At 39.6% G+C, this 23,050-nt stretch overlaps 8 protein-coding genes across 8 annotated transcripts; 4 read left to right on the forward strand and 4 right to left on the reverse strand. All coding sequences in view use genetic code 12, as the record gives it.

Annotated features, from left to right (window-relative positions):
- The first annotated feature begins 441 nt into the window (after positions 1-441).
- Positions 442-4,084, forward strand: RJT20DRAFT_123895 (transcription factor domain-containing protein). Its single transcript, XM_064916073.1, has one exon. It carries the CDS (start codon positions 787-789, stop codon positions 3,937-3,939), a length of 3,153 nt encoding a protein of 1,050 aa, XP_064776852.1. The 5' UTR covers positions 442-786; the 3' UTR covers positions 3,940-4,084.
- On the reverse strand, positions 4,085-6,056 carry STI1 (Hsp90 cochaperone). Its single transcript, XM_064916074.1, has one exon. It carries the CDS (start codon positions 5,962-5,964, stop codon positions 4,168-4,170), a length of 1,797 nt encoding a protein of 598 aa, XP_064776853.1. The 5' UTR covers positions 5,965-6,056; the 3' UTR covers positions 4,085-4,167.
- Positions 6,057-7,485: 1,429 nt separating this feature from the next.
- On the reverse strand, positions 7,486-8,502 carry FCR3 (Fcr3p; the record flags this gene model as incomplete). Its single annotated transcript, XM_064918095.1, has 1 exon — positions 7,486-8,502. One exon carries the CDS (start codon positions 8,500-8,502, stop codon positions 7,486-7,488), a length of 1,017 nt encoding a protein of 338 aa, XP_064776854.1.
- A 1,694-nt stretch (positions 8,503-10,196) lies between these two features.
- HIP1 (Hip1p) lies at positions 10,197-12,179 on the forward strand. Its single transcript, XM_064921351.1, has one exon. The coding sequence runs from the start codon at positions 10,394-10,396 to the stop codon at positions 12,137-12,139; it is 1,746 nt and encodes a 581-aa protein (XP_064776855.1). The 5' UTR covers positions 10,197-10,393; the 3' UTR covers positions 12,140-12,179.
- Positions 12,179-13,918, reverse strand: PAP1 (polynucleotide adenylyltransferase). Its single transcript, XM_064921334.1, has one exon. It carries the CDS (start codon positions 13,890-13,892, stop codon positions 12,219-12,221), a length of 1,674 nt encoding a protein of 557 aa, XP_064776856.1. The 5' UTR covers positions 13,893-13,918; the 3' UTR covers positions 12,179-12,218.
- Position 13,919: 1 nt separating this feature from the next.
- OBPA (oxysterol-binding protein related protein) lies at positions 13,920-15,626 on the forward strand. The gene has a single exon (XM_064921354.1). The coding sequence runs from the start codon at positions 14,223-14,225 to the stop codon at positions 15,510-15,512; it is 1,290 nt and encodes a 429-aa protein (XP_064776857.1). The 5' UTR covers positions 13,920-14,222; the 3' UTR covers positions 15,513-15,626.
- PIKA (1-phosphatidylinositol 4-kinase) lies at positions 15,626-18,735 on the forward strand. Its single transcript, XM_064921333.1, has one exon. It carries the CDS (start codon positions 15,740-15,742, stop codon positions 18,641-18,643), a length of 2,904 nt encoding a protein of 967 aa, XP_064776858.1. The 5' UTR covers positions 15,626-15,739; the 3' UTR covers positions 18,644-18,735.
- A 1,635-nt stretch (positions 18,736-20,370) lies between these two features.
- Positions 20,371-22,881, reverse strand: RJT20DRAFT_131967 (uncharacterized protein; the record flags this gene model as incomplete). Its single annotated transcript, XM_064918096.1, has 1 exon — positions 20,371-22,881. The coding sequence occupies one exon, from the start codon at positions 22,879-22,881 to the stop codon at positions 20,371-20,373; it is 2,511 nt and encodes an 836-aa protein (XP_064776859.1).
- Positions 22,882-23,050: the final 169 nt, after the last annotated feature.

The raw sequence follows: 23,050 nt of genomic DNA on the forward strand, positions 1-23,050 counted from the left end.
TTCATTTTTCAATTCCATTTCAATTTCCATGCGTTCCTTCTATTCCAGAACTCGGAGGTCTTCAAAGATTCTAGTATTCCCACAATGCTAAAATTGTCTTGGCTAAAAGCTTCTTTTGAGGCTAAACGACCGTATCGTCTACGTTACTCACTCGTTCCCAAAACTTTTTATAGACGCAAATCCCAGGTACATGGAGCCACTGCTGCTGCTACGCCACTCATGCGGTCTTGAACTTTGTCTTGCGAAAGCCGACTCCAAACTTTAGAGTTGCAATTTCCAACTTTCTTCTGTGACCTCATCATACACTACCTGAAGTGGAGCTCTTAATTTCTTATTCCAGAATCATTTTTCCTTACAAGCATTAATGGGTTTCTCTGACTTTTTTGCATGCAATAAATCTCTCTCTCACTTAATGTATTAAAGTTATTCTTTTTACCTGTGACTGAAATCTTTGTTACTGTCCTATACATTAATACATATAGGTTCACATATGCCTACTTTATATTTGGATTTTATTTCTTGTATCTATCTATATATACCTGGATTAAATTTACTGCAACATCAACTTGGTTAGCTTGTGGTTCACGTTTCCTCCACCATTCCTCCCCCCTCATCTCAGGCCTTTTCCCATATCAGGCACGCCCTGATCGTCTCTACACAGCGCTTAGTTCTAGTTACCACTATATTCGCATATCCAAAGAGTGCAAAGAAAGAAATTAACTCCGACTATCACCCTTTGCCTATTGCCCCCAGCAAGCCTCGTGAAAAGTATCTCGTATTATTGGCATGACGCCAACCCATCTAGGCCCACTAGCACAGAAAGCTGCTGCTTCCATGGCTTCCACAGTGAAAAATAGCGCCAGCTCCACTACAGTGCTGTCTCCTCTGGGCTCTACCAAAAAGAGAATAAGGGTGGCCTGTGACCATTGCCGCCGTAAGAAAATCAAATGTGACGGCAGACTTCCATGTGCCAACTGTAACCTGGCTAATGAACCAAACTGTCACTACAAAGAAAGACCAGTTAAGAAGAAAATAAAAACAATACCGAAGCCAGTCAGCAAAAAGGATGCTCCACCAAAGAAAGTATCAAAAACGAAGACCATAGAGATTTTAGATACCAGGCTATCCACATTGGAGAATGTGATTGTGCGGCTAACAGACAAATTGGAGGATATAACAAAAGTAGTTCCTTTGAATCCCGCTGTCCCCACTTTCAATGCATATGGTTCAAGTTATGATATCCGTAACAGTCATGGGTACCCAAGTGCCACTGATGGCAAACCCGTCCATCCAAACAACAAGGACTGTAATTACTCGTCTTCTTCAAGCTCACACACAGTAGAGAACCGAGAGAAAGATCAGATTTTATCCTCTGATACATCAGAGACTGATATTAAAGAGGACATCAACGACAATAACGACGACGACATGACCGCATCTGAAATTGATGATGATGAAGATGACGAAGAAGATGATCTACAAACAGCTGATGAGGATGATGCCCATACAGAACAGAACAATCCAAAGGAAGTCCTGACTGCTCGACTGACAGCTGAACCTGCTCCATCTAAGACAAAGCAACTACTTAGCAATAGAACTCTAGAGCAATACTTTGGAACTCATTCCATTATGTGTATATTTTCAGACAAGTCGTTGGACTGGATTGAACGCACATTAGGAGATGAAGGCAAGGATGTTATTACCCCCATCAGAAACCTACCAATAATCTTTTTCACTAAGCTCAAGTCTTTCATGTTGAACTGGATTGATCCTCCACTTGTGGATGCTAAGTGCCGCAGAAGACTATTAGAGCGCCCTTTCCCAGAGAATTCTAAAATCGTCTATGACTTACTTGACACCTACTATAAAGATATTACGATGATCTCCATGCTATGTGAAGAAAAAGAAATGCGGGAATACTTTGAGAGCTACTACAGAAACTTTCAAGAACCAAATGTCCACAAGAGAAGGAGGTTCAGATTATCTGAGTATCTCATCATGACAACGGCCCTATTGCTCTGCATCAGCTCCAAGATTGATCAGGAGACGACAGTGTCTCACAACAGCACTCCAAAGTCCACTTCACCTGCAACAAGTAAAGACAATTCTGGCGCTAGCCTGTCTATGACAGATGACCAGCTCATAGCCATGCAGAATTCGCTTTTCAATGACGCTATATTTTACTATCATAGAGTCTCAGTGATTAGCGATGGTATCACAACAATTGAAGGTATTTTGTTTCTAATTGTGTACATCGAAACAAACTGGATAACAAGTCATGTGAATTATATCTTGAGTACTGTGGCAATCAGATTTGCCCAGGAAATGGGATTGCATAGGTCAGAAACTTACCACTCATTGAGTTTGCCAGAGCAAGAAAAGAGAAGAAAGATATGGTGGTATTGTCACTACTTTGATATGGAAATTTGTTTTCGAAGCGGAAAGCCCCCGTTAATTAATGGGTCAGATGTAACTACAAATAGCGATGAGGACCTCCAAGAATTTTGTGAGAGGAATGATATGTATAAGGAGAAGTTTCCTGAGTCTACGGCCAATAAGGGCAAGTCAATGAGCATACGAATGTTAAGTTACATAAAAGACAGAGATGACCAACATATGTATCACCTATACTTGCTTGTGCTCACCAAAATAAGAGCTAAATCGTATAGCAAGTTGTTTGTGGCAAATGTTCAGAATGAAAGCATCGAAAGTGTGACAAAGACTCTTGAAGAGTTGAACAATGACATGTTTGAAATTGCTGAAAATATTCATGAAGATGTTAAACCACGTTTCTTCAATGATCCACATTTCCGCTATATCTCGGAAGCAGTTCCTTATAGAAAGAGAGATAGTATGTTGGGTGTTCAATTAACTTATTTTTTGCACTTGATGATAATGAACAGAATTCCATCGTTAATCATAGCAGATGATTACAATGATGATACTGCTATCAAGTTCAGAAATCTCCATTTAGATTCTGCTCGTACTATATTGGTACTAGTGAGACAGATCAGTAAAGACAATATTGGAATTTCCTACTTTAACTGGATTTTATTCTTCCCTGTTGCTGCCTTCTTGAGTTTATCCGCTGCGATTTTGAACCATCCGAATCTACCAGAGGCTTACAATGATCTCAAACTTTTAATTGACAGCTCGATGAATTTTTTTTCTTCTAACAAAGGGGCCCATGACTCTAAAAGCAGATTCAAAATTTATTCCAAGAAGGATATTGTCGTAGCATTAATTATTAAGCTAATGCTCAGAATTGTGATTAAGTTTTATGAAGAGAAGACACAAATTTCGATTGTGGAGGGTGATGAGAGGTTGAAGCGCCATTTGGACTCAGCAAAAAAATATTTCCCTGATATTTTCAAAGATGGCGCTGAGTTTAGCTCAAGAATCACATCTATACTAGGAGAATCCCCATTTTCCAACAATGTAAACTTCGATTCGCCAAGCAATAGTTCATTTGGTAGCGGGTTTAGGAACTTATCTGGACCTAGCGCTTTTTCAAGTTCTAAAACACTTAATATGGCGACAGCCCCAAGTCCCCATACTTTCCCTGCACCCGGGCAAAGTTCGGTGACGGATGCTAGATATTATCCTTCTGGAAGCAATGGTAACAGTCCATACAATTTCTCGCCCAGTTACAACCCTTCATTGTCCAATATTCTTCATCCGAATGATGTCGGCACGCTGTCACAGAACCAGTCATTCAGCGGACAGCAGCAAGGAGGATTCCCTAACTTAAACCTGCAGATACCTATTCCCCAACAGGTGTACAACAATAGAGGTTCTACCGATGGTAAGAATCAGGATGCTTTGATTAATGGTGATTACCTCGCGGACTATTTAAACGATGATGGCATCACCTCCATGTTTTATTCCCAAATGAATAGTATGCCCAATTTCTTCTTTGACAATAATTTGGGTGTCTGAACTCTTAGGATATAGGTATTTATGTAATATAGTATATTTAATGTAACGGAAAATGGTAAAGAGGGTGATTGCTCGCTTTTATGCTTACTCGCATAATCCTTACAAGTTTAACCATGCCATGGCTCGTCTCTTCAATAGAATTTATATATGTACAATATTAAAAATATACGTCGTAACTACCATAAACTAGATTCGTTGGAATTCTCATCCGAACAAAGTACATTTCGTTTATCTGGTACGAATGACACCAGCAGCAATCAACATGTTGATCTTCTTGTTGACTTCTGGGTTCTTCATGTGGTCCTGTAAAGCAGCGGGGTTCTCTTTAGCCTGGCCCAAAATGCCTTGCATCACTGGGTCTTGCAAAATGGATACGATTTCAGGATCTCTAGAAACCCTTTCCATCGTTTGCTCTGGAGTTTCACCTTCAATGGCCAGGAAGCGCTGAGAAGCAGCCTTGTTGAACAAGCCGTCTATTTCAGACACGTTCTTACCCTCACCTAAAGCCAAGTCCTTTTCACGAGCCTCATTAAGAGTTTCCATGACTTGGGAATATTCTCTCATGGCCAACTGAGCATTTGCCTTTCTGATATAAGCTCTAATGAATGAAGGATCTTTTTCAATGGCTTTGTTACAGTCTTGGACAGCATCAGGGAATGACAACAACTTAGCCAATGCAGCTGCTCTGTTTGAGTATCCCCTTGCATCTTCTGGTGCTCTCTTGATCATTTCTGTGTATGCCTTGACTGCATTTGGCCAGTCTCCCTTAGTGAAGTACTCCTTACCTTCTAATCTAGCTTGTTCGGCCTTTTCTGGGTCGATGTAGGCTTGAGCTTCCCTAACCTTGATTTCTCTTTGGGTTGCTCTCAATTTGTTCAAGACGTCAGGGGTTCTGTGCTCAGTCAAGGATTTGTCAAAGTACTTTGCGGCATTTTCCAAATCTTCCTTTTTCAAGTAAGCATTACCAGCTCTGGCGAAAGACTTGGCAACGATTTTGTAGTCAGCTCTTAACTCTCTACCCTGTTGAATGGCTTCCTCGCATGTTTTGATGGCTTCATCGTAGTCACCCTTTTCATACTCAGCAGCTGCACGATTGTTCAAGTATGTGATATCTTTATGGTGTTCCCAAGCCTCATTGTACGCAGCGATAGCAGAGTCAAATTCTCTCTTCTTGTACAAATCATTACCTCTTGCCTTGGCTGCATCAGCTTCAGCCTTATTATCTATAACTGGTTCCTCGGCTTCTTCCATAACAACGTCTTCAGGGTCTGCATCTTCAGGGTCTGCATCTGCCTTACTTTCTGCCTTTGCCTCTGCTTCTTTCTTTGGTACAGGGGCATCCTTCTTTTCGGCAGCTGCAGCAGCCTCTTCGGCAGCAACTTTGGCAGCAGCTGCTGCAGGGTCCTTGTAGGTATCTGGGTGAGGAGGTTCTGGAGCGTCCATATCAATTCCCATGATCACAGCCATAATAGTCATCATACGAGAGTCGGTCATAAATTCAGTAGGATCCATGCTTCCTGGGTTGGTTTGGATTTTGGCAACCTTTTGTACCAATGCTGGGTCTTTCATCATCTCAGCGGTTTTCGGGTTATTCTTCAATCTGGTAATCAAGTTAGGATCACTGAAGATTGCACCAAGTCCCATATCTGGTTTGGCATTTCTGCTATTAATTGCATTTTCTACACTCTTAAGCCCCTCCTTGGCCATGGCATTGTTTGCATCTAACTCAAGGGCCCTTTCGTAGTTTCTTTTGGCATCATCCAAGTCACCTAAACCAAAATGAGCGGCAGCGACTCTGTTGTAACCTTTAGCCCAAGAACCATTGATTTTCACACATTCTTCTGCATCTTCTAAGGCGTTCTTGAAGTTCTTCAAGGAAGCATAAGCACCTGAACGGTTGGAGTAAAGCACATGATTTGGAGTCTCAGAGGCAGCAATTGCCTTGGTGAAAGACTCGACGGCTTTAGTGAACTCTTTAGCAGCAAAGTGCTTGTTACCTTCGGCTTTATACTCTTCAGCAGACATCGTTGTATATATTTCTTATATTGGCTAAAGTGGATACGGATTCAATTGAAATTGTATACACAGAAGTCTACCTAAGTATGAATCAATAGTTTCCATCAATGGTATATATATGGGGACTATCTCAGAATGGTTACCGATCAGGTGGAAAATTGAAGAATTCTGGAGATTGTAAGGCACGTGACCCTTCTAGAATATTCCGCGACGGTGTACTTCATTGGGAGCAGATCAGAATGGAAGGACCAAAGAGTGCGAGGACCAAAGAAGTTTGAACTTCCCTAGTATGTTCAATGATGGATAGTATTCATAGGGTTGAAATGTGGACAATAGGTAGTGAATTTGGCCTTATAAGGACTGAAGGGTGCACTTTCTAGAAATCAGGCTCTCTTCTTTTTTACCAAAGACTTGGTAGCACGTGGACAACTATCCTTATGGAGACTACGTAATTAAAAGGGACTTCGCAACCATCGATTTGCAGCAAATTTAAAAATTTAACACAGCAGAAAATTGGATGAACAAAATGTAATGAAAGTGATTTCGGGGAGTAGAGATATTTTCCTTCTCAGACATCTCCATTAAATATCCAAAACCCCAAAGGCCAAGCCGTATTGGAATTTCAATAAATTGCACGACTCCGAAGGTACCGTATTAGAGAGGCTCAAACTGCTATAGAAAGTACAACAAACAAGAATAACAGCTGATGATTTTTATTATCATGTCTACATTATCGTCTAAGGTTAAGTCTAGCCTTTTGCCCTATAAGTTATGGTTTTCGAGCAATACGTACTTGTTGCTGCAAACTGGGCTATTTTCTGTAAAAATATAATGAATTTCCAGTAACTTAATACGACCAGATCCGAAAAGAGATAGCCAAGCCTTAAGAACAAACCGCCTTCCCAACTCGAACCTCTATAGTTAGAAACAGTACATAACGACATGAGGCCCTAGATGTTACGAGAACCAATAACATCCGGAACGTACGGCGGATGGCATCTTTACCCGAGTTCATGAAAATGTAACCTCCTGTGCGCAGCAACTAATAATGACTATGTGCATATGGTAGCGTCGCTGGAATTCCGTAAAGGAGAAACTTGCAGGGGAAGACATAACTGTCTCTTGCAATTCAAGAAATAAACGTTAATTGATGTAGCTAACATAGATAAAGTACAAATGAACAACCAACGGTCGAAAAGCAAGCGTAAGCCGGGCAACGGTGACATCACCCGTCCCATAAAAACCCCCAGATTTAGAACTATAAATAAAGAAAGTAGTACGTAAAGTAGTACGTAAAGTAGACGGACAAAACGTATAGGAAATGAAGCGTAAAGAGCCTAGAATACAGAGAGGACGAATGCAAAATCGACCTCAAAATTCAAATACTCGCCAGAGAAATCACTTAATCAAACTCTGACAAACTCGATAAAAATCCACCACTAGAGAGCATGAAAAACTTAACATGAGCTATGTAGTTACCCCATGATACTAATGATCTTCACTAAATCACGACGTATGAAGGTTCAGTTTTTAAAGATCGAACACCTCAGTAATGACCTCTTTTACTAATTCCAATGGGTATGCTGGGCCGTAACCATGGCACCTTTCGTGCCCCTTTAACTTGTTCATAACTTCATTTACGTCGACACTATCAGAGTCAAGGTCCATCTCTTCCATCTTTATTTGCAAGTAGTCCCACACAGCACCCATGGCCAAAATTTTGTGACCAGTCTGGTCTGGAGCGTCGTATACCTTATTGACATTTGAGGGCTGAATTTCGTGGTTGGTGCCATGGACCATTGCTTCAATGAAGTCTGTTTGTGTTTTTGGAAATGTGAACTTATTAGCTGTAGAACCCCTGAAATCGTGCTCTGCAGCAGGTTTCGATCTCAATATTTCATTCTCAGTCAGAATAGAAATGTTCTGCTTTCTAATAGACTCCAATTCGTCCACGAGTTTCTGTCTCTCGACTTCACTTTCAAGAAGCTTAGCTTCCAACTCCTTCAACTTAGTTTCTTTACGTTCTCTGAAAGCTCTTTGGGCAGCCCTGTTTTGAGCCTTTCTCTTCATTTGGAGCTCTTCTTCATTTAATTCAGAATCGTCTCTAGCAATTAAAATGGCGTCTTGTTCGTCTAAAACCTGTCTCTTGGACTTGACCTTTCTAGCAATCTTCTCGTCCAAACCTGCAGAAGTAGCCGAACCATCTGGAGAAAGCACTTGCTTTCCTAATGGAGACGATTCGTCACTTGTAGAGTTGAAGTTGACGCCAACATTACTGTCAAATAAGTTGGAAGCCAGGTGGTCGCTCTCATACTTCAAGTGGTTGGTTGTGTACTGGGACAGGTTGAAGTCTTGTTGACCGTGTACGGCAAAGTTATTTGCTGCATAGTTTGGTTGGAACTGTTGCTGTTGTTGGTTGTTGAAGAGAGACATGTTCTCTTGATTCAACTCCAAGCCGGGGAAGTCGTCGTAAACTGGTGGAGTGTTGGTAATCAGAGCGTCCCAAAATCCCTGGGGCTGTTGTGTGTTGATGTTGTTATAAGCCATGTCGGTACCTTGATCTTCTCGTTGGTTCCACCAGAATATCACAATGGGTATATAGAATGTCACGAAAAATGCCTATATATTAAAACGTTCACTTCTTCCGCTACATTTGAAATCTGACTTATTAATCACGGATGAGCGCAACTGTAGAGAAAAAAGGTGGCGCACGTGATCTGAACCAATGAACTACTGACCTCACGGGTCGAAGTCCAGAACCATAGGGAATTGGCAAGTACTAGGGCTTCATGTCACTTGGAGTTTAAGCTTGACGGTTAAAAAAAGAAAGACTTGACTGAGAGTAGTATATAGCTTGGTATTGATATCTAGCTGATCTTCTTCGGAAATCGGATATGAAATATCCTCAATTGTTGAGTATGGTGGAACCGTACTCTTATAGATGATCAGCCTCTAATTTGGCTGCTGCTGCGGATGGTTTAGACGGCTGATGCTGATCGGGTGCGAAAAAACCGAACATCTTGTAAGACAGCGGGTTTTATCTTGTTTGAGAAATATGGATAATTATCAGGTGTGAAGACATTTCTTTTGCGGAAGTGGAACAAAGGGTTCCTATCGATGACCTCGGACAATAGTGAAAGCTTAGAGGAGTAAAATTTCACATTTACTCGTTTGTTCGATAGAAGGTGGGTATTGTCTTGGACTAAATATTTCAACAGGTTACATTTTTTTTCGAATTATTACAAAAACAATTGACTTTGAGGTGGTGGGTTCTAAAAACACCTTGCTTCCAATACGAGATAAAAAGATTATCTTGCAGATTTAATTATACATTTGATCGAGCATTCTTTCAAGCGCAATTCCTTCAACGAGACTTCAACTTACATACGATGCGAGTAGTAAGATCCTCGTTCCTTTTCAATAGGTTAATCTTATTTGAGAATCGCAGAAAACTTGAAGCGAATTATTGTCTGCGGTCAGGGCTCCATTGCCGCACGAAACGTCAATATTGAAATACACTGATTAAGAGCGTTCTAGAGAATCCCGAATGGCTTAGGCAAATGGTTGCTAAATCAATACACTCATTCATACATCATATCACGACTAATGACACAAAACCAAAAATGAGGAGTGAGGCTCGCTCGTGTTTTATAACCGTTCATAAGCGCTCCTTAGCGAGGTAGACGGAGTTTCATTGGCCACACTAACGGGTTGCAAGAGTACAGAAATTTATTCTTTATCTGTGGTTCCTTATCCATGATAATGCACGTTTATCACATAGTGCTTAGCAGACATAAGCGAGATCTGCTTGTCGAAGGCTGCAAATTGTTCCTGTTTGCGCCTTTTCACTTTATAAAGACTTTTGACAATATTCAAAAGTTCACATTGTTAAGAAACAAATGCCCTGTAATGCCAGTGTTACTGTGTCTGAACAGTCACCTGTTCAAAAAGAAGACGGCCGGCAGCCGGCACAGAAGCATTAAGAAGCTCCAGCAAGTGCTGTACCGAGAAGCGAACTTACCAGGCCCATCTCGAGTTAACTAGGGAAGCCGGTCCGTGACACTACTTGTAGCCCTAGAATTACTCACTCCACTATTTCTCATAGCCAATTACTTGTATTATCTCGCTAAAACCATCAATTGTGAGCGGAACTTGACTCCAGAAAATTCTTGTACGCAGAACTGCTGCGAAATGCCTCATCGAAATAGTGCTTTTGCCGTTTAGTTTCGCTGCGAAAAACCTGAAGTTGCCTATAACGGAACCTGTTAACGTGTGACAGTTGACCCATACAGAATGGATAGAAAATGAAGAGTTTTAGTGGCTTACTCCAGGTTCTTCGATGATTTGATTGTTTAAAGTATAAAGTCTTCTGATTCTTGTCAGTTTTTCTTTTCAGCTATTTGTAAGGTCAAATACTGCTATTTAACCATATGATATAATGAGTAAGCCTAATACCTTAGAAAAATATGACAGCGACCAGTCGAATATAGTGGTGGAGTCTGCTGGTGACTCATCTACACCAATAAAAGAGAAACAGACGGGCTGGACTGCCTTTAAGGATTCTTTCAAAAGAGTAGACGTTCACGAGGAATCTTCCATTGAGCTCAATGACATAGAAAGGGCCAACGCAGCCACTTCCAAAGGGGAGTTGCACCGTAAATTGCAAAATAAGCACATTCAAATGATAGCATTAGGAGGTTCTGTCGGTACCGGATTGTTAATTGGTAGTGGTGGAAGTCTCAGAACTGGTGGACCAGCAGCTTTGTTAATTGCTTGGGGTTTGGTTGGTACCATGGTTTTCTGTGTGATCCATGCATTAGGTGAACTATGTGTTGCTTTCCCAGTTAACGGAGCATTTTCCACTTATGCTACTAGATTTGTCGATTCAAGTTGGGGTTTTGCCGTAGGCTGGAACTATGCTCTCATGTGGTTAATAGTTATGCCTTTAGAGCTAGTTGCAGCAGCAATGTCAATTCAGTATTGGAATTCAGGTATTAATCCCGTTGCATGGGTTGCAATTTTCTATGTATTCATCATGGCAATTAACCTATTCGGTGTTCGCGGATATGGTGAAGCAGAGTTCTATTTGACTATTTTTAAAGTAATTGCAATTGTTGGTTTCATTATCCTTGGTGTTGTATTGGTCTGCGGAGGCGGACCCAACCACGAATTCATTGGCAATAAGAACTGGGTTCATCCAGGTGCCTTTGCTAATGGTTTCAAGGGTGTCGCAACTACTTTTATAACTGCGTCGTACTCGTTGGCAGGCTCCGAAATGGTCGGTTTAGCTAGTGCTGAGGTGGATAATCCAAGAAAGGTATTGCCAAAGGCAGTAAGACAAGTCTTCTGGAGAATATTCTTGTTCTACTTTTTGTCTCTTACCTTCATTGGATTACTTGTTCCATATGATTCCCCAGAATTATTGGGCAATAGCGGAACTTCAGCTTCACCATTTGTTATTGCTATTAAGAATGGAGGTGTTAAGGTGTTGCCAAGTATATTCAATGCAGTAATCTTGATCTCGGTGATTTCAGTGGGAAATTCAGCAGTTTACGGATGTTCCCGTACCATTCAAAGTTTAGGTGCTCAAGGATTGGGACCAGAGATTCTTGCATACGTTGATCGTAAAGGAAGACCATTAGCAGGTATATTACTTTCAGGAATTTTTGGTTTATTATGTTTCCTTTCCGCCTATGAAGACCAAGGTGAGGTTTTTAACTGGTTGTTAAGTGTGTCAGGTCTTGCTACGATCTTCCTGTGGTTCAATATTGGATTGTGCCACATCAGATTCAGAATGGCTCTTCACTCGCAAGGAAGAACAACAGATGAATTGGTCTTTAAATCTGTTACAGGAATAGTTGGCTCCATCTACTCAATGGCATTGCTAATTCTTGTTCTTGGGGTTCAATTTTGGATTGCTTTGTTTCCCATTGGAAGTAAAGGCAAGGCCAACGCAAAGAACTTCTTCCAGAATTACTTGGGATCAATTGTCATTCTCATGTTTTACTTTGGCCACAAGTTATACTCTAGAAATTGGAGGCTTTACGTGAAGCTCAACCAGATTGATTTAGATACTGGCAGAAGAGAGGCGGATATCGAGTTGCTCAAAGCCGAAATTCAAGAAGAAGAGGAGCTCAATAGAAGTAAGCCTATGCTCGTAAGGATTTGGAATTATTTATTCTAATTAAATGAAATTATGAACTATGAATCTATAATATAATTAATGCGATATGATATGTCATTCCCTTAATTTTCCATGTTATTCAGACAACAGTAGCAGCAGCAACTGCCCCAATGCTCTTTGGTCTTTTCTCGCCCAGATTTTTTGATTCGGATCTCTTCCTTTTAGATACCTTTGAGGGTCTAATCTCGCCTTCACCATAAACATCATTCGGAAGCTCTGCTAATTTTACATATTTTATTTGTATATGATGTTTGTTGATGTCAAAATCTTGCCATCCCTTACATATGGTAAAAAACTCGGAACATGGTAACTGTATGTCAAGTTTACGGTTTGTTGTCTTTAGAACATCGAGCTTCAAACCAATGAATAGTTTAGTCAAGTGAATTTCGTGTTTTTCCTTTGCCAACTCTTCTTTGTTATCGTCATCAGTCGTAGGTAAAGTTTTACTTAAGGTTTCTCCACTTAATGTTCCATATGCGCTACATACTTCTTGTGCTTGTTCCTTAGATGCACAGAAGTATCCATTATCGAATGCTTTCACATATGGGTGAGCTAATTCAACACCCTCCACTACTTCTAGCTTTTGTACGAGTAAACGTAACTTACTTTCCACCATTCCACTATATTTTATGTGCTCTTCATAAGTTGATTCTGTGGCTGCTACAATACACAAGTAAAATTTGTACTTGTAAAAGAAATCATGCTTTTCCAACAAGTCCGACCATGTTTTGCGGCCTGCTATGATTTCATTCATAATGTCTGTCCCTCTTCTGAATTCGTTTAGTATTATTGTCTGTGTCGAGGTCGTGATATTATGCGTAGCACACATGGAAGGATATGCTGGTGTAATGACTGGCATTTTATGCAGACGGTCGACAGCATACAATCGTGGGTTCCAAACTCTAACTTGAAGTGGTCCGTCTTCAATCTGCTTAAGCAAGACCGGTTGTGGCCAACTCCATTGAGAATAAATATGGAAGAACTTCTCAACTATCACAGCACTGACTGCATTTGGATATAATTGACAGATTCTGGCTATTAACATTGCCCAAGCAACACCTCCGGGATAACCATAGATGTTACCATATATGGCTCTTTGCTTAGCCCACATTTTTATACATCTTAAAGCATGTTTGAAGACAGTAGGCTTCGGCACTAATGTGAGAATCTCATCAGTAACACGAGTACCGTTGACAGCTCTTAAGTCTATTTCATCCAAATTTCTCAATAAATTGTTATCGTTCAACAACAAATCTTTTGGCACACGAGGAATATCCAATCTGGCGAAAATCAAATCAATGGAGTTACCACCAAATTCAATTTTGATAATCGGAACAAACGCATCTGGAACAGGAGCCATTTCTTCCAACTCTGGCCTATCCTTTAGCAACTCCGTAAAGACCTCAAAGAAGTCATCTCTGCTTACGTGTTTTGGTGCGACGACTAAGGTATCAAGATCTGAGCCGGGACCATAAACACCTAGTCTATATGACCCAAAAGTGAAAATCTTGCCTCCAGCGTCCCTAGCCATGCCTTCGGACATGTTCTTCTTGATTGACACTCTATACACAAACTCTTCGGCCAACTTCTGAAAAATGTTGAGTACCTCTACCCTCTTCCTGGTAGCCGCTTCGCTTTCAAAGGAGCCCTTCTGCTTCAATTCCCTAATCAACGAGTCGTTTAATTCATTTTCTTTTGGAGTGGGGTTAGCCAATGATATTGGAGGTGTCACTCCATAAGTTTGCAGACTCATGGTGTTGATCACTTAACCATAGGTGGGGCCTATATGATATGTGACATCGCCAGTTTTGTATAAAAGTTGACAAATATTTACCCGGACACATACTCAATACTCTCCGACTTGCCAGGGACACGCATTCTTCTGGCAGGCAAGGCAAAATGATAACCCTCACCACACACATTTGGTCCCTCCCATTTTGAAATCTTCACACGCACCCTCACGACTTAGCGGAATCTACTTGTTTCTCAAAGCAATTACTCGTTTCAATTACTCCTCAAACCCCAATTACAATCTCTTTGCACTTAATATAAATAGACAGTACAAAATTAAGTCTTCATAGCCATGGGGTTGACTTCTAAACTTGACAAACTAAAATTGAAGGCCCCAAACGGAGCTGAACAAGTTCCTGGCAATCCTGACGTTGAAAATACGGATGATATTGATGAAGTTGACAACGAGGGTCAATCCATTCTCATGGGCATTATTGCCCAATTACGCCCAGGATGCGATTTATCCAAGATCACACTTCCAACATTTATCCTAGAAAAGAAGTCTATGTTAGAAAGGATCACCAACTTCTTCCAAATACCAGATCTTTTGTTGGAGGCAAACGAAACAGATGACGCCCTTGAAAGGTTCATTCTAATTCTTAAGTGGTACCTAGCCAGTTGGCATATAGCACCAAAGGCTGTCAAAAAGCCATTGAACCCTGTTCTTGGTGAGATCTTCACTTGTTATTGGGATGACTTGCCATCCGATAATACCGCCTACTATGTATCGGAGCAAACGTCGCATCACCCACCTAAATCCTCATATTTTTACTTGGTACCAGAGCTGAAAATAAGAGTAGATGGTGTGGTAATTCCCAAATCTAAATTCTTAGGTAATTCGTCTGCTGCTATCATGGAGGGTTGGGGCCATGTGACATTAGGTGAAAGGGACAATGAAACATATATAATGAACCAACCCAATGTATACTGCAGAGGTATTTTGTTTGGTAAGTTAAAAACGGAATTGGGCGATCACATGTACGTTAAATGTCCAGAGACTGGTTTTGAAGCTGACATAGAATTTAAAACTAAAGGTTTCATTAGTGGAACTTACGATGCTATAGAAGGAATTGTTAGGAATTCGAAGACAAAAGAGGAGCTTTATGCGATTTCTGGTAAATGGAATGAAGTTATGGATATAAAGGATCTTAAAACGGGCAAGAAGCAAGTATTTGTTGACACATCTAAAACTACTACTTACAGACCAAAGGTTAGACCTTTGGAAGAACAGTTTGATTATGAATCACGCAAATTGTGGAAAGGAACTGTCGATGCGCTCAGTAAGAGAGACCACACTTTGGCAACCGAAGAAAAATTTAAAGTTGAGAATGACCAAAGGGAGAAGGCGAAGAAGAGAATAGAGGATGGCGTTGAATTTCATCCAAAATTATTTAGACCAGTATCTGATAAGGAGAAGGATATTCAAGATTTGGAGTATGTTATTTACAAGAAATTTGATTTAAAGAATAGTCCACAAGCTTTGAAGGACGAGTTATTTGAGGTTGCTCCATTGCTTCCTGGTCAAAATTTCGATGAGAAATTCCACATCCCTGCTTTTAAAAAGCACCCGAACGATTCATAGACTCTTTTAAATTTCTACACATAAGATAATAATGTTTTTAGTTTCTGATTTTATATATTCATTGTGATGTTTAACTAATATAAATGTTGATGTAGTAGTATATGTCTTTGTGAATCTTTGATTATGGACCTGTATATAATATCGACATTGAACTTTCAAGAGAGTTGTTCAATATAATATACATAGATAAACAATGAATGTAATCGAAGTAAAACAAACCCCCAAGGATGTCACAGGCCGAGAATGCTGAGTTATTGAAGAATATTCGTTCGAGTGAGTTCACTCCTTTCCAATGTATTGACTATATGAGACGATATAGCCACAATATAGGAATTCATCATACCGTAGTCAAAAAACTCAATGGATATGCTTACGACGAGTTAGAATTTTGCATCCCACAATTTGTCCAATTGTTGGTTTCCTTTGAAACAGACTCAATGGCCCTTGAAGATTTCTTACTTGACTATTGTTCACGGTATCCTCACTTCAGTTTAATTGTATTTTGGTATTTACAAGCCTACATTTTTGAATTGAGAAATGATCCAGAGTCATACTCATTTCAAGTCGTCAGAAAATTCAACAACAAATTGCAAAATATCCTCTTCAATGCAGAAGAATTCAATAAGAAGACTTCAGAGTTTAGAGAGAATTTACAGCCTGCCCTAGTTTTGTGTGGAACTATAGCTACTGCTTTTGCAATTCCCAGGTTTAATGACTATGCCTTGCCCTTGGTGAAATCGCAAGGAAACCAGCAAAAATCCTTTGTCTTCAAGTTAGCAAATTTTCAGAAAGCATTGACTAAAAATTTGACTTTAAAAAATAAAAGACTATCCTCAGAAACGGTTCCTTCGTCAATGTCAGATGATGAACAAGGAGTCACTGAACCACGAAAGCCTTACGAGCATCATCAAAGGTCGGCTTCGGTCCCCAGAATGCTTCCAAAAAAGAGTTTGACATTGCTGTCAGATGAATCAGAATACACTACTGATGAAGAAGAGAAAGCTTCCATGGAACTAAGAAGAGAAGTGCCCTTTGGGTATTGGAAGGATAATTCTAGAATTAAAAAAGCTACCTATTCTGAAATTGAAGAATCATTAAGAATTAATACTACTATCAGATCAAAAAAAAGTGCACAGTTCAACAGAAGGGATAATAAAACAATTGAGGCTCTAGCAAGAACAGATCAATACAATTTGAATTCCCACTCTTTACCAGATTTGTCTAAAACAGAGGTCACTCCATATTTATCTCCGGCAGAATCCGAATCTTCCTTATCTTTTGCTCACACATCTACAGAGATGGGTCTCAAAAGAAATCTCTCGCAGCATTCTACCACAGCACGAGTACCTTCATATACTGAATTGCTCCGGAAAATTCAAGTTAACTATGCCAAAAAAGAAACCCAGTTTATCATGTCCCTTCAAAATGTCTCTATTCGATTGTCACAGGTTCCAAAAGAAGCCAGGTTATCAGCTTTGAGAGCAGAGCTATCAATTATAAATGAAACCTTGCTTCCTTCAGAGATTGATATTCCCCAATTGCTTCCCATCACAAGTAATAAGAACAAAAAATACCACAAAATCTTGAGGCTAAGCATCAATGAAGCCTGTGTTTTAAACTCAGCAGAGAGAGTTCCATTTTTGTTACTAATAGAATACCTTAGTGATGAGATGGACTTCAACCCTTTCACGGAATACAATCAAAAAATTATAGCATCAAAAAACCTGAGCAATGATTCGAAAACTAAGGAAATTTCTGGTGATATCGCGTACATTACAGAGACAATAGCGGAAAGTACACTGGTAGCTGAAAGTATTGGGGATGAAAATATATCTACTGAACAAATAGAGGCAGATCTTGGAGATCTACCAATGGCAACTCAAAGTACACAGAGTAGAGAGTGGGTGCTGAAGTCTGTCGAAAGTCCCGACCGAATCTCTCGAATTTCTACTGAAGAAAGAAGTGTGACTCCTCTTATTTCTAGTGCTTCAGATACTTCCACCAAAGTTCTTGCTGATCAAATGAGGATTGCGTCCGTTATGTTGCAACAATTAGAGTCCTCGGGGCAGTCGACTTCTCAACAATTTATAGCCATTAAGAATAGAATTGTGGATTCAATGATTTCCTTGCAAGACCAGTTTGATTCAATAGATTACGAGAAACTAAATCAATTAAAGGGAGATAATCCAGATGCGGGGCAACGAAAATTGGAAAATGATTTTAAATTAGCAGAGGACTGGAATGTGAAGAAGCAAAGAATTAGAAAGTCCAGTATATACGGACATTTGCTGAACTGGGATTTATGTTCTGTCATAGCCAAAAATGGTGATGACTTACCTCAAGAGGCATTTGCATGCCAGTTGATTTCAATTATCTCTTCAATTTGGAAGAACAAGGGCGTGGGGGTATGGACTAAGAGAATGAAAATTTTGATTACAAGTGCGAATGCTGGTTTAGTTGAAACAATAACAAATGCAATGTCGATACACTCTATCAAGAAATCGTTGACAGAGATATCTATTAATGAGGGTGCAAATTCTAATGGTCGTATATTCACTTTACTGGACTACTTTAGTAAGATGTACGGGTCGCCTGATTCCCGGAAATACAAGCATGCCCAAGATAACTTTGCAAGAAGTTTGGCATCATATTCTATTATTTGTTATGTGTTACAGATAAAGGATAGACACAATGGAAATATAATGTTGGATAACGAAGGGCATATTATCCACATAGATTTTGGCTTCCTTCTTTCTAACTCACCAGGCAGTGTGGGGTTCGAAGCAGCTCCTTTTAAGCTTACAACGGAGTACGTTGACTTATTGGGAGGTCCAGAGGGTGCTCCATACTTGAAATTTGTGGATTTGTGCAAGAAGTGCTTTAACTCATTGAGGAAGGAGAGTGACCAAATTGTAAACGTAGTTGAGCTAATGCAAAAGGATTCTACATTACCTTGTTTCAAAAACGGAGAAAACACCAGTGTTCTATTGAAGCAAAGATTACAACTTCAAATGACAGATGAAGAATCTGACCAATTTGTGGAGTCAACTCTAATAGGCAGAAGTGTTGGAAGTATGTATACAAGGTTGTATGATCAGTTTCAAATGATAACGCAAGGAATTTATAATTAGATACAATTTGAGGGCATTGTTATTTTTTCCTTGGTTCATGTGTATGCAAGCACTAGTGAATATGTGAGATCGTTAATTTTCGCAATTGACACAAAGTGACGCACCTGATAACAACTCAGATCCATCCCTATTTCTGCTTTCCAACACATTTCTTCAAGTTACCAACGAAAACAATCAGGGGAATAATGTCAGATTATTACAAGTATTCCTTTGAACTCCCTAAATTTGAGGGAACGAAAGGGTCTTCAAATGCCAAAATAAAAAATCTTGCTTCCTTAACCAGCTTCCCAGTAATTTCCACCAATATAAACATTTTTAATTTGTCTAATTTTGTTTCTTTTCGAAAAGACGATATATTACAGAAGGCAAGACCTAGGGTGGAAACTTTCCGTACTAGGAATAAGTTTATAATGGCCAGAAACGTTCTTTCAAAATATTTTCTGAAAAATCAGCACTCAGTATCACAAGCAGTGTCCGAAGTGAGTACATTCTAATACTATAATCTTATAATCTTATTGTTCTCTACTAACACTCTCTGGAGACTTGGAAAAAGAGCTCAAAGCAATTTAAGCAGTACTTTGAATATCTAGCAATTTTAGAATCCGCTTGGTATGCTGTCTCAAAGGAGACATCCAGCGCCAATATACCTATTCTTGAGGGTTGTAGCTATGAAATGATGTGTTCAAGTAAGTATAACATAAGGAAGATCGTGGGTAAAAAGAGAAAGAAAACCTACACATTCAAAGCGAAGTTTAGAGTATCAAAAAGTGTTAGGCGAGCGGTTAACAGACGCCCCCCTATGGACGGGGGTTTACAGAACAGGAAGTTGACCTACAATTGTTTTGGAATCGTCACAGAAGATATATTTAAGGAGCTTTGAGTGCTTCAGATGTGTTTCAGGACTCGCTAGGAGGTAGGCGAGAAAAAAGTGTGCCTCAATAAGAAAGTAATCGTTTTCGCAAATAATTTTATATAAGTAGGTAGATCTTACAATTTATATAATTTGTACTTTATTCACTATCAGCAATGAATTCCGAAATATCCACTGCGGCAATGCTTTTAAACCACCTTAAAGCTCTAGAGAATTTGACACGAGCATACAATGACAAAACGTACACTGGGTATCCCAATTATGTCAAGTACAAGAATCTATGTGATACAAACAATCATGGACGGACCGTCCATCAAAAGTCAAAAGAGCGAATGATAGAGGTAATTATTATTTAATTTCAAAACCAATCGAATAATATTAACCAAAGCAGCTTTCTAAATTAATTAACCTGGGTGATGAACTTAACTACTCTATTTCAAACTTATATGATTCCTTATCTAACGAGATGCAGGTTGTGACGAACACTGAGACAATATTCCAAGTTGGAAGTGTAGTTGACGCCTTCCAACTTGGTGAAGTTCGGATTGCAGTTTCTAACAGGAGCATAAGAAATTACCTCATATCGTCAGATCTTGAGCGATTGGAAATTCAGCCTAATCAACTTAAATCCAGGCGGTTCACTCCAGAAACAACTTCACTATTAGAAAAGGCATTTATTGCACAACCTCGTCCTAACAAAAAGGATAGAGATTTGCTTGCAAAAAAGACAGGACTCAGCGTCCTTCAAATTAGAGTTTGGGTATGTATATTTTATGTTGGCATCACAAAACTTATACTAACTTTTCGCTGTTTACAAATAAAAGAATGAGGTCTAAAACTAGCTAACTTTCAGGTATTATTTTGCAACCAACTTATCTATGCGCTTGTCCTTTCTGAAATGTACATGAATGACTCTGTTTAGGGCCTTGTTATTTCTTGAAAACTCCAATATCCATGAAATAGATTGAGGTGAGAGTGCCTTACCAGAGACACTTTCTTGCTTTAAAATGCTAACCAATTCATGGCCCGTAGACTGCCGAATTCTGTACCGGTAACCTAGCAATTTGAGTTCACTTAGGAATTTATCAAGAAATTGGAGCTTCTGGTTCCTGTCTAACCTCTCTGTAGTTAATATACCTGATATCATAAATTTCATGACTCCTCCCAAACCCGACTTTCTGTCCTTGTAAAATTGAATGAGCTTGATGGCCTTGATGGGATCATCTCTAACAATTACTTTAAATAAGTGTCCCCTAATTTCCAAAGAGTCACCATTCACATGCGAAAGAATGTCCCGAAGTTTGAGTATTGTCGTCTTCGAGTCTTGCTTCGAAGCTCTATCTACGAATCGCAAAGTCTCTGACGTAATATTTCTCAAGATGTATTCCTTTCCCCATTTATCTTTCGTAAAATTGAAGGAGGAAGAATAAACGTACTTCCTGATGATATCAATGACTAAAGCAATTTCTTCGGCTGTTAGTAAAGAGAATGTTTGTCCCATTGCCCGAAGTGAGTTGTGGAATGCTGCTCGTTCTTTTATAGTTGCTAACAAGTGCAACTTTTGGAAGCCCTTTGGAGGTTTCTTGTGCGTTGGAGGATTCCTTTTCAATATTACATCCTTCCTGAGTGACATGTGAAGGATTCTTTCTAGAATAGTACCAAGGACATTAGCATTAATCAATCCATGACGCAATACACATGACCGATTCACTTCGAGAAGTGATTTTGTTGACCGAATCTCGGAAGACTCAACAATATGTGAATAAAACCTATAGAAGTCATTTTCAGAATAATTGTGACGTTCAATGGACTTTAGCAAAACTTCAAGTACCTTACCTGACTTATCCATTGAATGAAATACGAGAATGATCTTGGACAATTCGTCTATTGGAAATTGGTTAGCAACCACTGACTTAATCAACAGCTTCGAAATAGCTAACCTTTGTGTTTGAGATTTCTTCTTAAACATCTTTCTCGAAATCTCTACGAAATCTGTCTTCGACTCTTCAAGGACTTTATGTAGTGCAGTAATAAGTATTATCTCATCCAACTCTTGGTAGTGCCGGTAAAGTATTGACCTTAGTTGGACATAATGTGGCTGGCAAAGGATTTGTTTCATTAGAATGTTAATTATGGCTTTATTGGAGTTGGTATTTTTACAAGATGCAGAGTACAACAGATATATGTTGTAAGCTTTGAGTTTCCCTTGCGATCTTAATATGTACACGGCGTCGCTCTCATTAATCTGTATGTGCTTGATAGATTGTAAGTTGTGGTTGATAGACTCTACCATTATTGACGCTATCGCAGGGGTCGGGAAACTCACTTTAGAGGTGTGGATCAAAACACTTGACATCCAAAATGGTGGAGATATCAGTGTGAGCCAACCGGGAGTGGTAAGCAAGGCTTCGCGTCCTTGAAGAACATTGTAGCACTCACCAACACTCATGCTAGATCTATTCTCCATTAGAAGAAAATATTTGCGCAAGTATATCATTTCAAATACTACATCATGAAGAATGGAATCTTCGTTCCTTTTCTTAAAAGAGTTCAAATCTTCTAAAGTTTGGATGGTTTCTATGTCGAGAGAGAACTCTAATACTGCTTGTATTCTAGCTCGATCGATACCGAACTTAAAACTCATGGCATCCAATATGTGGTTGTGGAGTCGTTGATTGGGAACCGCAGACTGTGATGCTAGCAATAAGTTAGTGAAACCAAACTTAAAGCAGTTATTTTCCGTCAACGAAGCGGATGCTAAATCTAGAAAGTCTTCAAGGTCCGTAAGGGATGTATAAGTGTCCATGCAAATTTTCCAGCATGTATGATACTGCTGGTGATAAAGGAGTCTCTTTAGAAGAAGCGACCTCAGTTTTCCTTCCAATGGGGTCTCGATTCTGTCTAGAAAATAGAGATATGCCTGAGGAGGAATGGAAATGGGATTATGCGATAGTATGATAAATAGTTTATTATGATAGTCCAAGGCCGAGTCTAGTTCGGTTTGGAGTCGTGGATCAAGTACAGCACGAAAGTCCTCTTCTCCTGGTTCTCCGTAGAGTTCGAGAGAACTGTCCAACGACTTAGCGAAAACTTTTGATTCTTGCTTAATGAAATTGACTATGAAGTTGGATACTTTCTGCTGAAGTGGGATTTTAGCTTTCGGAGCTGAAATATCGGTATTTGTTTCCTTTCTTTGTTTGGTGGAATAGTGGCAAGCAAAGTTACTATGTACAGATGGTAAGGAATATGATGCTGAAGAAGATGCAAATGCTAATGCTGAAGAAGGTAATGGATATCGATGTAGATTGTGCCAGCGTCGCCGTACGGCTCTGCTATTCGGTATGAACCGAGTTGACACTCGCCTCATTGGTCTTGAACCGTTTACAATGTATAATATATATGCAAAGAGTATATAATTCACTGATTATAACTATCTTCAGTGAATACTTTAAAGTATTGTGAATAGTGAATATATTTACTAGTTGGGTTGTGTACAGGAAATCGTTAGTCTTTTTGACATCGAAAAACTGTGTATT

This window comes from Scheffersomyces xylosifermentans (genome assembly GCF_036884685.1).
Source record: "Scheffersomyces xylosifermentans strain CBS 12540 chromosome Unknown RJT20scaffold_1, whole genome shotgun sequence".
NCBI classification, from domain to species: Eukaryota; Fungi; Ascomycota; class Pichiomycetes; order Serinales; family Debaryomycetaceae; genus Scheffersomyces; species Scheffersomyces xylosifermentans.